This window comes from Dermacentor albipictus, chromosome 3, assembly GCF_038994185.2.
Source record: "Dermacentor albipictus isolate Rhodes 1998 colony chromosome 3, USDA_Dalb.pri_finalv2, whole genome shotgun sequence".
Classification (NCBI taxonomy): domain Eukaryota; kingdom Metazoa; phylum Arthropoda; class Arachnida; order Ixodida; family Ixodidae; genus Dermacentor; species Dermacentor albipictus.
This window is the reverse complement of record NC_091823.1, coordinates 175092215-175107802: the sequence shown is the minus strand read 5'-3', so window position 1 is coordinate 175107802 and position 15588 is coordinate 175092215. Positions and strand designations below refer to the sequence as shown.

Genomic DNA, 15588 nt, shown 5'->3' with positions numbered 1-15588 from the left:
GGAATGCTTGAGCGGAGTGTCGTCTGCTACGACGCCAGCTCGCTGCAAACGCAAGACTTTTCCCGCAGACGACAGGCACTTGCGAACTCTTACGGTCTTTCGAAAGGTTGTGTCGGCTGTCACAATTGCTGAACGTCTTCAAGTACTTTTAAGCACATATGCTGCAGTGCTAGCTAGGACGCTAGTGGCCTTCTACGGGTATGCTTCATCATATTTTATGTTGACGTACCACTTCCGAAGCGTTATGGCGTGGCTTTGCACTTACCCATTTCGCGACACTATATAGACTGCAGCCAGGAAGCAGCAACCTTTCCTACCACAAGTAAGTTTGTATTCTCAAAGTCCTAAAATCTGCATTTTAATGAGCACATAAACAAGCAATGCATAACGAAGCCCTCAATAAAATTTGATTGTCAAGCCACTAGAAGTACTACTCTATATGTCTTGTATCAGTAGTGCCTTCTTTTGCCTATCCTGAAGTTTCATAAAGCACGTACCGCTACAGTGCCAATCTAACACACTTAACAAACAAAGGTACAAACGTTCAAAACATGTTCTTTTAACGTTTACGACGCCGCCACTTTCTTCTCAGGGTTTCGACACCACACGGCGACGCAAACATCGTCCCAGCCGCTGACCCAGCGCGCTATCGCCACTTCGAGCAACAGAACAAAGGCAGAGCGCTTTACGTTGCACTGTCCCACTGCATGCTATAGCAATTGTGTTTGGAGCGAAACCAAAACTGCCAAAAAAATACTTGTAAACATAGAGTTTCTAAAAATACCCTAGAGGGAAATGTGGCGCTAGTGTCTACGGGGGTTCTCATGAGCGTCGCCTCAACCTACATGGGAATGATGGGAAGTACAGGCTTCGGATTGACTTCGGTCTTTAGACTAGTGGCGTTTGCTTCTGGCGCAGTAAACAACGCTATACTCAAATATTATCGCGTAAAATATAATTCTATTTCCGCAGTATGTTATATGATGCACAACACGCTACATAAACTTTGCATGACGTTGAGATGGAAGCATAGAGTTACTATACTGACTCTAGAGGACAAGCTACCCATAGGGCCCATGCATTAAAATCGGGAACCTCAAGAGCGCCGCCATGTTGCTACGCGCCGAGGTTGCCAGCTCCTGAGACGCTTGCTAGACTTGGTGACAGTAGTCAGTTTTAATCCGGCAACAGTAGCAGCGTAGCAGCATGGCGTCTCGCTTGAAGTGTTGTGATGTGTGCGTGCAGCCGTGTGTTTGGGCTTCATAAGTCGGTTCTTTATTCTATGTTGCGGGATGGTGTGGGTGTGGTCCATGTTGGCCGTAGAGCTGGCAGTTATGCAACCGAGGGATGATCCTGTTCAAGCTTCTGGCGCTATGCGGTTTTCAGCGGTCACGCCTGTTGCAGGAGTGTCACTCGACGACGTTACGAGCTCGAAGCTATGGTCAGATTCCTCGTTGGCGTTCCGTAATTATCTTCGCACGGGCGCGGTATGTTGCAAAAGCCGCTTTCGCGATCTATCGTCGTGACGATAGATCGGGTTTTTTATTATTATAAGTAATGATCCAGCTGTAGGGCACATGTAACCGACAAACGGAAGTCTCAGGAGAGCACCTGAGATGGTAGTAGAGCAGGCGGCGCAGGAACTCCAGGGCACCCGAGGGACAGTGGGGGGATCAAAGCTCGAAGCAGAACGGTACGTAGGTTGGGGCCGCCGAGGCAGGTGTGTGCCAGGGAGTGTTCGCACGGACAGCTCCCCTGGCACGCGCAGCCGTGCCTCGCAAGGTCGAGATACTTTAAAGGCAACTGCGCCCATGGTCTTTCTTTTGCCTCGGCGCAGTGAGCACGATTAACGAGAATAATGTGGAGGGCATCCGGTGCAGTCGCGAATGCATCATGACAAATGTAGCTCGCGTCGCCTGGCGTCTGTAGTAATATCAGAGTTGGTTGTATGAACTTTATGCATAATACGTTTTGTTACGGTACCTCAACGGAATGGGTCTAGAGGATGGTGTTGGTACATTTTTTCGTACCGCCCTAATCCTATACCCCCACTACAAACACACACATACCCCCCTTTTTTTATGTATACATACAATTCCTTGGCATGACGGATCATAGCCTCCTTTATTTTTGAAAAATAGAGGAGGCTATGGACCGATTGACCAGTTCAAGTTGTCAACTTGTCAGTAACTGTCGTAGGAATCACTGTAATAAACATAATTCCACGATCGGATTGTTTACTTTCATTTTTTGTTGTAACACTGAGGACTACATAGAACTTTATTTTGTATATGTGAGAGAAGTATGTGGATATCACGAGCTTAAGCCAATGTGCGATACACAGACAAAGCAGCTGCTACAACATGAACTGCATTGAGGGCCACACAACACATACGTAATTAAAGGTGCATAATATAGGGGGAAGCTTCATAATACGCTCTGTAGCACTGCAAAGTATAACATATATTGTATGTGTACAATAAATGTTCAAAAATACAATGCATCAATGTACCATTTGCCTTCAAGTTTATTATGAAGTTCAAGTTTACTGAAGTTTATTATGAGCATATGTACAACAGGGATCAACTAACACACCCGCAGTCGAGGTGGCTGTTCGAGGTGTGCTGGCTGCCTCAGTGTAAGAAAAAGAAATTGGGTAAATGTCGACACCAGTGCCACTGCTTCTTGCCTCTGACCTGCACGTGCCTCTGCGGCATCTTTGTGCACAAGTGTGCTGGCGTGGTGAGGCGTAGGAGTCATCCGAGAGAAAGAGTATTGTTTACATGGAGGAGTGGCTGTTCACATTGCCTGTCACTTTCCCTCAAATGTTTCCTTGGCGACTAGGGTGACACACTCGCAATCAAGGTGGCTGTTCGAGGTGTGCTGGCTGCCTAAACGAAATAAAAAGAAATTAGATGAATGTCGATACCAGTGCTATTGCTTATTGCCTCTTACCTGCATTTGCCTCCACGGCCTCTTGGTTTGCGGAGTCTGTATGAGGGAGCTGCTGTGGCTAGGCGTAGGCATTGTCTAAGCAAAAAGAAAAGGCCATTTAAATGGGGAATTATGGAAATAAATGCAGTTATGTCTGCTTCTTGCACTCTTCTTGCCTAAAAGTTTTCAAACATAGTGTCCAGAACACACCAGCACTTTGACTGCTTCTGCTTTTTACCTGCAGGTGTTGTTGCGAGATCCTTAGTATGGCTGCGTGCAGCATTGTAACACTTGGTGGAGGCATTTGAAGTGGTAGCCAAAAATATAAAGAATCATCCTTGTCTGCACGAATGCTTTCAATTTCTAAATGCAGTGGTAACTATCACTATTGGTGCAAGGCCCCCCCACATCTATGCGGCAAGTGCCATAGCTCGAAACTGAATTGTTCCTTTATGTTTCACAAGGCATCTGATATGTCCACATTAGATGTGATGTGTTTGTTTTTATTTATCCCAGTGTGGAGAGAGCATCATTAAATGGCTGAAGTACTATAGCGCCAAACAGACGACACAAGAAGAGACACGGACGAGCGCTTATGTCCGTGTCTCTTCTTGTGTCGTCTGTTTGGCGCTATAGTACTTCAGTAATATGCACCAACTAGCCCAACAAAAAGTTCTGCTGAAATATCATTAAATGTTTTGTTTATTTTTGCGTGTCTTGTTTTTTGGTTTATTTCTGAATTTATCATGGTGCTAGTGACTTATGTAATGGCAATCAGCTTTTGTTTTGCAGAAAAACAACGAATTTCCTGACCCATTGTTTGACATCCCCTCACTCGCATAATTTTGCAGAGTATTCTACCTATATTGACTTGCTTGACCTCCACTAAAGGGTCTTGCATTTTTAAATACGACTCTTTCCTTAAAATCATTCGACACTTCTCATAATTTCTGTACCTTGGGCTTCTGATACTCTGCATTCACTATTTTTGCTTGTTTCTGACTAGAAATGTCTGCTTTAATTTAGAGCTTAAATTTTACCTTTGGAACACACGGAAGGGCTTGCCATTGCATATCTGCATAAAAGGGAAACATGTTTCATTAAACATTTGCAACATCCCATTGAAGATTGATGAATGCAGCTTGCAGTGTGATATGACTGAATGAGCCATAAAAGTAGCTCATCTCACTTGGTAAATGAAAGCACATATTAGTGTGATGCACAAGATACGTTACACTAACGTGGTGGGTTCTCTTGCTTATAAAGCAAAATAATCGGTGCGCGAGAAAAAAATTATTTTTGCATAACCCTTGTACACACTGACTTAAGGAAAATGAGCTGGAGCTGTCCACATGATGTACTTATTTTACCTGCGAGTATGGTCAACAAAAATGTGTCCCAGCTGCTTAGTGGTATTCCGGATTATGTCAGTATTGCATATGTGCCTGTTGTCGAAAATAATTGAATTTTGAAAGTGCTCGCAGGGATCTGATGTGCATATCTTCAGTTTATGGGTACATGTAAAAGACTCAGCATCAAGTGCAAGTGAACGGTCCCACAGGCCCGGAGTCGATCATGCAAATAGATTCGCTGCACAAATTTGTGACCAGAAAAGATATGCCACATGAAATGGCATGCAAGGAAGTGTTGAAAATATTGCACAGTTAATAAAACGCCTAAGCTATTAATATGTGGCATGATGCACTCGTTATGCAAAACGGAGGTGAGGCGTGTAGACAGGAAACAAGAGTAGAGTATTTACAAGCAAACAACACGCGCGCCGCCAACTTCTCTACTCTTGTGTCCTGTCTGCACGCCTCACCTCTGTTTTGCATAATGAATCCTTACGAACTAGCTCAGCTTTCTGTCGTTCTAAGTCTCGATGCACTCTATTTCGTCCGCATTAGGCACTCGCCTCTTGATTACTTCGTGGCACAGAAATACTCGGTCATCAGGCTGTTTTTCTGCTGTGGCCTTTGTAGAAGCATGATTGTTCAAAGTGCAACAATTAAACAGATTCTTTGAGTTGCTTGTGGCTTCGCCAGTACAATTCCGGTGCGCTGGTCCGCCTGTCCAGCAATTTCCTACTGAAGGGAAACCTGCAAATAAAAACACCGCTCCGCATGCAGAAAAATGCTCTACTGTGACGCTTCTCGAACGATTGTGATGTACCACAAGAGCTGCCTACTCGCGTGATATTCTCAACAAGGAGATAAATTCGTTTACTTACATGTGAAGGTATATGCCAGACCACTTCGGGGCTTCGGTGGCACATAAGGCACGAGTGTGTCATAGCGTCCGATGTCGACGCGCGATCGCATGTCAAACGAAACTACTACGCATCCAAAAAACAGATTCGAAACCGAAATTCGCGTCATCCTTTATTGCATGAATGCGTACATCGTGATTTACATAAGTCACGGACTTAGCGATCGCTTTCTGTAAACTTAATATTAACGTACCACCTTCATAAAGCCATCAGGTATGCGTTTTTAGGTGACAAAGCATAAGGTGACCTGTACTTGTTCTCAGCTCTTTCAATAGTAATTGCGCTGGCCACATTGACCAGTAGCAACAGGGCGGCGCCCTAGAGGTTCCCACTTTTCCGGCCCAGCTTTTCCTCTAGAGTTGTTCTACTAACTCTATGGATGGAAGCATGGTTTTATGGTTTACTATGGTTTGTCAGCAGGACACGCCAGGGTATGCATACTTGTGCGATTCTGTTCCCAATTTAACGCCAAAGAATAATTATTTATTCATTTTTGCAACAGCAAAACAACCGTGCATGTACTTATATAAAAATACTCATCAAGTATTTCTGGAAATAAAAATGTTGTATTGTGACAAAGCGTTGCGCCCTTGAGAGGAATTCTACAAGTGTCGTCTGCTACGACGCCTGCTCGCTGCAAACGCGAGACTTTTCTCTCAGACGACAGGCACTTGCGAACTCTCTCGCTCTTTCGAAAGGTTGCGTCGGCTGTCACAATTGCTGAACGCCTTCATGTAATTTTAAACACATCTGCTGCCGTGCTACGCAGGACGCTAGTGGCCTCCTACGAGTATGCTTCATCATATCTTATATTGGCGTACCGCTTCCGAAGCGTTACAGCGTGGCTTTGCGGGTACCCATTGTGCGACACTAGACTACAGCTAGGAAGCAGCTATCTTTCCTACCACAAGTAAGTTTGTGTTCTCAAAGTCCTAAAACACGCATTTCAATGAGCACATAAACGAGCACATAATGAAGCCCTCAATAAAATTTGATTGTCAAGCCACTAGAAGTACAATTGTATATGTCTTGTATCAGTAGTGCCTTCTTTGTTCTATTCTGAAGTTTCATAAAGCACGTAACGCTACAGTGCCAACCTAACACACTTAACAAACAAAGGTCTAAACGCTCAAAACATGTTCTTTCAACGTTTACGATGCCGCCGCTTTCTCGTCACGGCTTCGACGCCACACCGCAACATAAGCATCGTCCCAGTCGCTGGCCCAGCGCGCTATCGCCACTCTGAGCAACCTAACAAACGCAGAGAGCTTTGCGTTGCGCTGTCCAACTGCAGGTTATAGCAATTGCGCTTGGAGCGAAACCGAAACTTTTAAAAAATACTTGTACACTAGTTCGCCAGTCAACAGAATGCCAATCCGAAGCCTGTACTTCCCATCATTCCCATGTAGGTTGAACGATCGCAGCGCCAGATTTGCCTCTAGGTATACTAATATGAAACTCTATGCTTGTAAACTAGTTCGCCAGTCAATAGAATGCCAATCCGAAGCTTGTACTTCTCATCATTCCCATGATGGTTGAACGATCGCAGCGCCAGATTTCCCTCTAGGTATACTAATATGAAACTCTATGTTTTCACCCTAAACCATAGAGATTCTGACTATCCCTTAACGGAGCGCGGATGCGCGCTCCGTTAACCTAACCTAACCTAACCTACAAATGGTGACGGCGGCGCGCTCTTCACACCTCCCCATTCTCGCCTCCCTAGTATCTTCTCCTCAGTTTCCTTCCGCCATGCGCAAAGCCCTATTACAGTATTCTAGTTCACTGTAGCCCTATTCTAAAGCTCTTCACTCCTGCGTGCCCCAACTATAGCACCCGCAAAGCTCTTTGGGGCCCCAAACTAATGAGGCCCCTATTCTAAAACTCTCTAATGTATGTGCTGTACCATGTATTATATAAATTTTCATATTCTTAGCAGAGTCACTGCTGTGTAACTATGCTAAATTTCAATTTACATCTTACTGCGATGCTGAAATAGCTTATTCACAATGATGAAGGCCCTCAGCCCAGGTAAACATAGTCAAAAAACAACGCATAAGTTATGCGCCTCCCTGCACCCCGGTAAAAAATCCTCGCGCCGGCCCTGATAGTCAGCGGCGAGCGAAAACGTTAGCGCCCAGCAACAGCAGGCGACCCAAAACAAGGCAGAAACCGAAACTCAACGCGCTGCGAAGGTTGCACCGACGGGTGGCTTCGCGTTCGGCTATCATCATCAGCAAGTTGAGCCAATAATGAGTTTGACGTCGTCTCGCCATAGCCTCATACCTCGCGGTCTCGCTTTCGCATTGCTCGGTTGGTCATTATTCTATGGTTTGTCCTCGCTGTATCAGTGCGGTGCAGTTGCGACTGACCGACGAACGTCGTCCGCGGCGGTGGTTCTGATAACGGGATGATGGCGCCTGCGGTAGCGGCTAGAGGCCGGCGAAGCAGCGTTCAGTGAGTGCCTGTGGTGTGTGCGTTCACGGAGTGTCTCCGATTCCGTCGAGTGTGGTGCGATTCTGCGTCGGTGCGCGACCGCCACCATGATATTCAGCTCGGCCGACATCCTGACCCAGCAGCAGCTGAAGCGGCTCTCCGAGCACAAGTACAGCTGCTCGGGCTCCTCGTTTGCGGACCCTTTCATGCAACCCTTCTGGAACTGGGTGACCAGCAAGTGCCCGTTCTGGCTGGCGCCTAACCTCATGACGCTGTCGGGACTATTCGTCAACATTGCCACATCGCTCGTGCTCGTGTGGTACAGCCCTACGGCCACGCAGGAGGTAAGGGATGGGCGCACGTTGCCGCCGCCGATTTCTTTCATTCGTTCGTCGCATCGGGTATCCGCGCCCGGCCGTTACACACGTCACCCGCTCGACCCGTTGGCTGGCCGGGGGACACCCTCGGCAGGCGTATCGCCCGCTGACGCCGGAGAGGAGGGCGGAGGAGAAATTTCGCGTCGCACGCGCCTGCGTCGTCCTTCCCTCGCCCCTCTTCTCGGCCCACATTGACGGCGCTGCATCGCAAGGGCGATTGTCCTCGAAGGTTGACCCGCTCTCGACGGACCGCGCTCCGTTTTTTCCGTTCATGACTGTTTCCGCTATGCCGAGGCCGAGCCTCGCAAGGTGTGCCCATCCACGGGCCGACCTTGCATCGCACGCGGCGACCCAAAGCGCGAGCAGGTGCTGAAAGCGCTTTGCGCAACGGATAGGGTGTCCCCTACCGCCACATGCACGCTTTCGCAATCTACGTATGCGACTCGGCGCACCCTTTCGTTTCGGTCCGGCCGAGTCAAGTCCCTATTTGTATTTCAGTCTGCATGGCGGCCGGATTTCCAGTTGAAACCACGGCGACCGCTACATGGCTGCCGGCATTGATGTATTGCTTATGTATCGAGGGGACGGCGTGGCAGACCTCGCGCTATGCACGTGCAGTTCCGGTGCGTCTGCGGCCGGTCTGAAGATAGTGTCGGTTGTCAAGGCCGTTCCCTTCACCCGAATGTCATATTGAATGAAATTGAATAAATTCTCGCCAAGTTACGGCTAGCTCGGACTTCCACCTCCCAGTTTCGCCACCTTGTTTGGCGCATGTCACAAGGCCGCGCCGCGGACTCGCGCAACGTTAATCCCCGACCTTGCTTCCGTGTTTCCTCGCAGCTGCAGCTCGCTCCACGCGTGATCTGTTGTGAACGCGCAGCTACACGTGTTCGCGCTAGCCTTGTGTCTGGCGTAGCGTGCTCACGCCTCGAACGAGCAGACGGACCTTAATGCGAATTTCAGGTGCTAAAGAGCCACAAAACTGGTGTCGCACGGCGCACTTTAAATCGCGATCGAGCCCGATCCGGATCGAAATTCTCGACTGCGATTGACTCCCTCCCGCAGCATGAGCAAAGGAGCCAATTGCGACCATCGTGCGCGATTGGCTGCGTATTAAAGCGCGCCGTGTGACACCCGTATAAGAAAACCTTGTAGGTTAAATAGCCCGTGGCTTCAACTATTCCACACTTCCACAAAAATTCTAGGAACCGGCAGATTGTGTTAGCAAAGGCGACCAGACAGTGAATGTGCATTCCAACCTATGATTTATATGCAATAATGCAAGAAATTGCAATATTCAGCAAGGAAGGTCTTTCAATCAACGTGTTGGCTATTCATTTTCAAAGCATTCCGACCAAGTGAGACAAAGGTAGCTGGCTGGCAGTACTTTGTCCTTATGCGCAGGTGCTGGCTTGTTTTAGTATGAGCAACCAGGCCGTGTCCATCCATATTCAGGTACTCTGCCAATGGTCGATTTAGTGTGACGTTGCCTTTTTCTTCAGGAAGTGTCTATCTTTTTGTAGAACGACTGCAGTAAGCCTGCATTGCTGTTTCCAAGCTGCACTGCCATATAATTTGCCACTACGTGAATAAAAATGGGGTGAAAAAGGAAAAGTGTTGTCAGGACTCGAGCCATACTGATGAAAGTGCGATGCACTTCAATCGTATCGCATGTCTGGCCACTTTGTACAAGCCCCCGCACACCAAATAAATCCTCAGCTGCGTTTCATTTTGGAGTCAAAATTTGGTGTAACAGCGTCGACAATTTAAAACCCAAACTCCATGAGAGCTATTTTGTGTGCAATGACTTCGAGCAACAAGATGGGCTGTCGTGCGAGCGGATCGCTCATTCTTGTCACTCAATCGCTCGGTTCCGGAAACTGAGAATCCGTCGCTTGTTGCCGAGAAGTGCTATGAGCAACTAGTCGCTAATGCGAAGCTGAAACTGGATGTAGTGCATCGGTCAAGTGCTACCGATTGTCACACGGAACAAGAAAACAACCAAGTTCTGATACGTGCAAGGATAAGAATCTACTGTGAGACCTTCAGAAATATTTTATGTTGCTGTTTATAGCAAAACAGATCAATTGAAATTAATAAAGCATGCATCACCCCTGTTTCGGCACATATTTGCTGCCCTCATATCGGCAACACCCGGGAGATGTTGCTCAGTCGTCACTCGCGTGGGCTTCGACTTGTAGGCGACAAGCAAACGTGACAGCCATCTCCATTGTGTTGATTGTCGCTGTCGCATGGGGTTTATACTTAAAAGCATACTAAAGAGTTACTTACATGAGTTTCATTTATTTCGCAGTAAAGGCATTGTTACTAGCTTATAAAATTAAGGCCCAACATTTTTTCTCTTAAATCTTGCATGCGAACCGCATGTATACATCATCACATTGCTGATGTCAAAGTATTTCCACATTTTTGGACTTCTGTGCTAAGAAGTTTCTTGAAACACATCAGCTTTAGCCTTTGGCTTCTTCAGAATGCAACGTATTCCCTTTTTATCTACAGAATGTTGATTAGTCCCAAGCAGACAATATCCCAATCCGTGATGTCATAGGCAGGCAGTTAGTGCGGCAACTCCAAGGTCTTCTGTTGTTGTTCCTTTCTGGCTTACCAACTCTGTGTATTGTAGGACTAGCATTTTTTGTCTCCTGGAAGCATAATTTGCAGCTGCAGCTTGATTTAGCATTCCCTGTTGGTGTCTCTTTGAAAGGGTAGATTGTTCTCAGTTTTTCAAGGCCATAGGTCTTAAATTTAATTTTTTTGCTGAAAACTTGTGTAATCATTTCATAAAGTGGTCAGTGCAGGTTCAGCTAGGATCGTGTCTTGAGCAGTAAAGTGCAAGTTTCATCTGGACACAGCTGCCCACGTAATTCTAGAGCCCACTAAGAATATGTGCACTGTGGCGACAGCCTTTGAACAAGCACGCTGTAGTCTAATTGCAAATGAGATCCCATACCTATCCTAAGAGCGCTGTTATGTTCTGGCGATTTTGGCTGCTGTACATCGTAGTGTTTGTAGTCTCTCTGTCCTTGTTATTCATGCTGTACGTTGTTTTTCTCTCGACCCTAACTTACGACTTCGTCTGCCGCCTGGACTCTTCTGTCACGAAACAACTTTACTGTGACGCATGGGGCTAGGTATTGCATTTACAAATTCCTATTCATTCCTGATGGGAATGGCCAACAGTGCTGCGTGCAATTTGTGCTGGTGCGATGAGTCTTGAGCATCTTCCGTGTCATTTCCCATCCTTTGATACTCAACGACGTACTTTACAAGTTAAGCTTTACCTGCTAGACAATAGAGTACTCTCAGAAGGAAAAATCCTTGGACCATGGCCTATGCGTTCTTTCATGAAAAAGGCCACAAAAGCTCTTCTGCATTTCTTGGAGGACATTGGATTGCATGAACGCTTGTGGCAGCGGAGATTCCCCTGTGGCTGGCTGGGAATGACTATTTTTGTTTTCTCTCCTTATCTGTTCTCCCGTTTCCCCTCTCCCAGTGTAGGGCAGCCAACTGGGCACATCCATGGTTAACCTCCCTACTTTTCTCTCTTGGTTTCTCTCTGTTTTACCATGAATTACCAGCTAGCCCAAGCAACCAGCCTTGTTCTACTACTATAATTTCAAGGTCGATCCGTTTAATATATCAGTCCTTAATTCTGCAATAAATTATAGAAATTTGGTGGTTACTGTGTAGACTCTTGTAAGGGCTGCGCCCCCATCATTGGTTAAGCAGCACTGTTGTTTTAAGGTCTGCTTTGGTTCTGCCCGTGGCAGTGTAGTGCTGCTTTTAAATTAGGCAGTTGAAGGTGACATGAGCAAATGCGCTTAGACTTGTTAGCCAGCCTGCGAATAGCACACTCTTGATTGCAGATTTGTACCTTATGTGAATAGTCACAGTGACTGAACAACTACTGCCATTCCACCCTAATTTCTTCCTTGTTGCTGGTTTGTGCAGTTAGGTAAGTCATAAACAGAGTGGGTGCACACACTTCATTTGTTGCAGCATTGGTACTTTGCCTGCAATATTTGACCAGACCTCGCTGTAGCTTTTAGATATTTGTGCAACAAGTTCTTCTACTATGTCTCCGATGGTACAGAAAATCAAACTTGAGTACATGAATTCGACGGAGGTCAGAAGTTCTGGCTACCTAATTGCTGCTAGAAGTACTTGGCTGACTGACTTGCCTGAGGAAGGTTTTTTGCATTATCCTTCATCATTCTGTTTTGTGCACTGAGGCTGATAGGCAGTCGTCCTTGCGGTGAAAAAAAAAAGGGGGAGGGAATTCGCCTTCTTGAGTTGCTTCGGTGTTTCTTTTGCCACCGATATCCACATTGGAGGTGTGTGCTGTCCTTGTGGCCTCTTCAGCCCTCTTAAGCTGATAAGGAATGCTTCCGCCTAGCGTGATCGTCCTTATCTTTCCTTCCACCAGTTGCTTGCCTGTTTCTGCGATAGGTTGTAAAGCAAGAGTGCTTTGGGCACACATGGCTTCTCAGTGAGATGAACGTCGCTGCCTACTATGAAGGGTAGTTTTCTCATTCTAGTAGTGAGGGTGTGTCGGCACTTTTTGTAGAGATATGCATTGCCTGACAAATCTAAGGCAGCAATTAGTAAATACAAGTAGCTTCCCCTATGTTGCCCTTGGTGTGTTTCTTTGTTGGCTTCTCATGATACAATTAATAAAAATTGGGCCCCTCAGTTAACCCCCTTTTTTCGCGAAGCTATGCATGCAGCACCACGGACAAGCAGCTAATTGGGCACTCTGATGTTGCATTAGACTGCAATATACCAAGCATTAGGTTCTCGCATCGAAGAGCCACGGGTCTGATATTGTTAAAGGAATGGACAACCGCTCAGAATATGAATCAAGATAGTCCTGTTGATGGAAAAATTGCCAAGTTAAAATGAGCCATGTTTTACAGCGAAGCTGTTAGGGGGGTACTGTTCCTACTATCATGTCTGCATGTAGGAAAAGATCCAGAAGATAGTGCAATGCCAGGCTTACCCACAGGGGAGGTGAGGCAGGTGTTAAGCACTCCCCATATGTGGGCCGATCCCGAAGTTAGTACAGTGCCGGGGGCCGACCCCCAGTGGAGCTGATGCAGGTGTTAAGCACTCCCCATATGTGGGCCATCTCAAAGATAGTGAAATGCCGTGCCGACCCACGGCGGAGGGGCAGTTCGCCATTAAGGGGCCCACATACACAGTTTTGCTGGCCATCCTTCTTCACAGAGTGGCAGGATACTGCGTTTTCTCTCATTAAATGTGGATTTATATTTTAATTCTTCACTAAAAGTTGTGAGGGATTACCTTTGGCATCCCATGTCACAGAAACGTGAAGATGCGTAAGTGGCCTTTCACGTGACCTATTAGTGTATGTGGTTCCTGGTATTTTTATTAGTACTGAAATTCACTACGCTTTTTTCCATTATAAGATTTATTCTAACTTACAATGTGAAGATAAGCCTTCGTTTTCCACGAGTTGGCTTGGCTAGTCTATCGACAATAATGACGACAGGGGCCAGCCAGCCATGACATAGTTGTATATTTGGGGAAAAACGCAGTACAAATGTAAGAAAGATCTACAGGTCTACCATATATTTTCAAAAGTGGTTGAAAAGGTCAAAATGTAGGTGGTTAGCCACAGTTACACTCGCTCCTGTGAAAGCAGAATGATAGGTGGCTTTCACAATTCCCGAGGTGGGCTATCTGCATCGTTCTCACTTCTCAGTGTTGCTGGAGGAGGAACTCTTTCATAGAGGCCGCTCAGCTTGAAAAATTCTGCTTACAGAATATCCACATGCTTTTGGTAGTAACCGCTGCAGTTGTAAACGCTACCGAGAGTGGGTGAGCGTTTCATGGCACCATAATGAACTAAGCCCTTAAAAATTGATTACAAGTCTCTTTAAGTGTGCTGAACAACAAAGTGGGTCGTATTCAATGATGACCTGTCCGGTCAACAGAGGTTATCATTTTATGTCAACTCCCCTGCTTTTTAGTTGTTTAAGATAGTTGTTGCAGAATCACGCATCATGTTTTTGTTCCATGAAATGCTATTCGACAGCCGGCACTTGTGTGCGTGTGTTGTCGTAATTACTAATGTGCCCTATTTCTACCACTGCAGACTGAACTGTAATGAAACATTTCCACTTTGTGCTCTTTTTAAGGCACAGCTGCAGGCTTTCTTGCCTAACTTGCAAGTTGCCGCTAGCCTTTCAGTCTCTGCCATCACAAGTAGCACGAGCATAATCTTTTATCAATGTAGATATGCTCAAAAGTGACAAAGCTGATAAAGGCTGTAACACTCTCAACTCATCTTCTCCCGCTCTTGTCAACTGTCTTGTCAGCTGATATGCAAGCAGAGATTTGCGGGTCTTGTTTTTTCTTGACTGTTTGTGATTCAGCAACCACTCTGCCCATATTGAAGTGCATTCTGGCGTACCTTCACAGCACAGGTCGTTGTCACCACGTGACATTTTCCATGTGCGCATTTGTTGTCACCCTGGCAGTGACTTATCTACATTTTGCCCTGTCACTTTCCTCCCTGTTTCATGCCCAATGCTTTTGTTGTGCCTCTTCTGGACCCTCTATTGCATGTTTAACTCAGGGCAGGATAAAAAAGAAATTTTATTAACAGCCATTAAAACATTGTTTTGATGATGTCATCCTTAACAACAGTGGCCGTTCCACAAGTTGGCTTTTCCTACATTTTATACCTCATGGATAGCGTAGCTCAGTGAGGATAGCTACTACTTCTTTTTGCAGTGGCATCAGTTGTCTTTAAATATAACAGGTTGTTCTGTTGTGTGTCTGGCTATTTCACTGTAATATAGTCAGTGTTTTGAAGAAATGTACAGTTGTAACTAAATCTGCTTTTGAGTCTCGCTATTTATCTAGTGAACATTATTGTTATGGGGTGCATTGCACAAAGTTCAAGATGTGATATAGGAAATGTGCATTGCTAGTCGAAGGGCTAAAATATGTTGGAGAGTAGTCAACAGTAGGTGTTTAGACCAAGGCACTTAAACTCGTGTAGTAGATAAAATGTGACGCAAACAAAGGGAAATGATGAAACAGTGGCAACACAGCCAAATGATTCAAATAATAATAATAATAAACTGACCTACAGGCATCCCGGCCACGAAGGCCACATCGATGGGGGCGAAATGCGAAAACACCCGTGTATTTAGATTTAGGCGCACGTTAAAGAACCCCAGGTGGTCCAAATTTCCGGAGTCCTCCCACTATGGCCTGCCTGATAATCAGAAAGTTGTTTTGGCACATAAAACCGCAGAATTCAATTTAACTGACCTACAGGCATGTACAAATCGCTGAATTCAGAACAAAAAACAAGTATGGTACAGCAAAATGTCAAACATGTGAACTGTGTGTAGAACTTAATACAGATATTGTAATACTACGTAAGGGACAGTTACTCAGAAAACTTAGTGTAAACTAAAATAATAACACTGAATAATAAGTGTCATGAGTGAAGTTTTGAGAAAACTGGCAAGGTAAGAACTTTGAGTAATTAAGCGTAAGATGTCTTTTGTTCCT

The 15588-nt window shown here is 45.8% G+C and overlaps 1 protein-coding gene and 1 long non-coding RNA gene across 8 annotated transcripts in view; one reads left to right on the top strand and one right to left on the bottom strand.

Annotated features, from left to right (window-relative positions):
• Positions 1-2538: 2538 nt before the first annotated feature.
• LOC135902111 (uncharacterized) lies at positions 2539-5440 on the bottom strand. Its single transcript, XR_010564409.2, has 4 exons — positions 4850-5440; positions 3975-4009; positions 2956-3030; positions 2539-2891 (listed from the first exon to the last, which is right to left on the bottom strand). It is a non-coding gene; the product is annotated as an uncharacterized lncRNA (long non-coding RNA).
• Positions 5441-7447: 2007 nt separating this feature from the next.
• bbc (choline/ethanolaminephosphotransferase 1 bbc) overlaps positions 7448-15588 on the top strand; it is an 83806-nt gene continuing 75665 nt past the window's right edge. For 4 of the 7 annotated variants that reach the window (XR_010564410.1, XM_065432024.2, XM_065432028.1 and 1 more), the window contains exon 1: positions 7451-7983. Coding sequence is in view for 6 of the 7 variants with exons in the window: in XM_065432024.2 (XP_065288096.1) it covers positions 7747-7983 (237 nt within the window). In the remaining variant the exon portion in view is untranslated. Of the gene's footprint in view, positions 7984-15588 lie in introns of all 7 variants that reach the window. The other 3 variants (XM_065432025.2, XM_065432029.1, XM_065432026.1) reach the window with 3 other exon arrangements.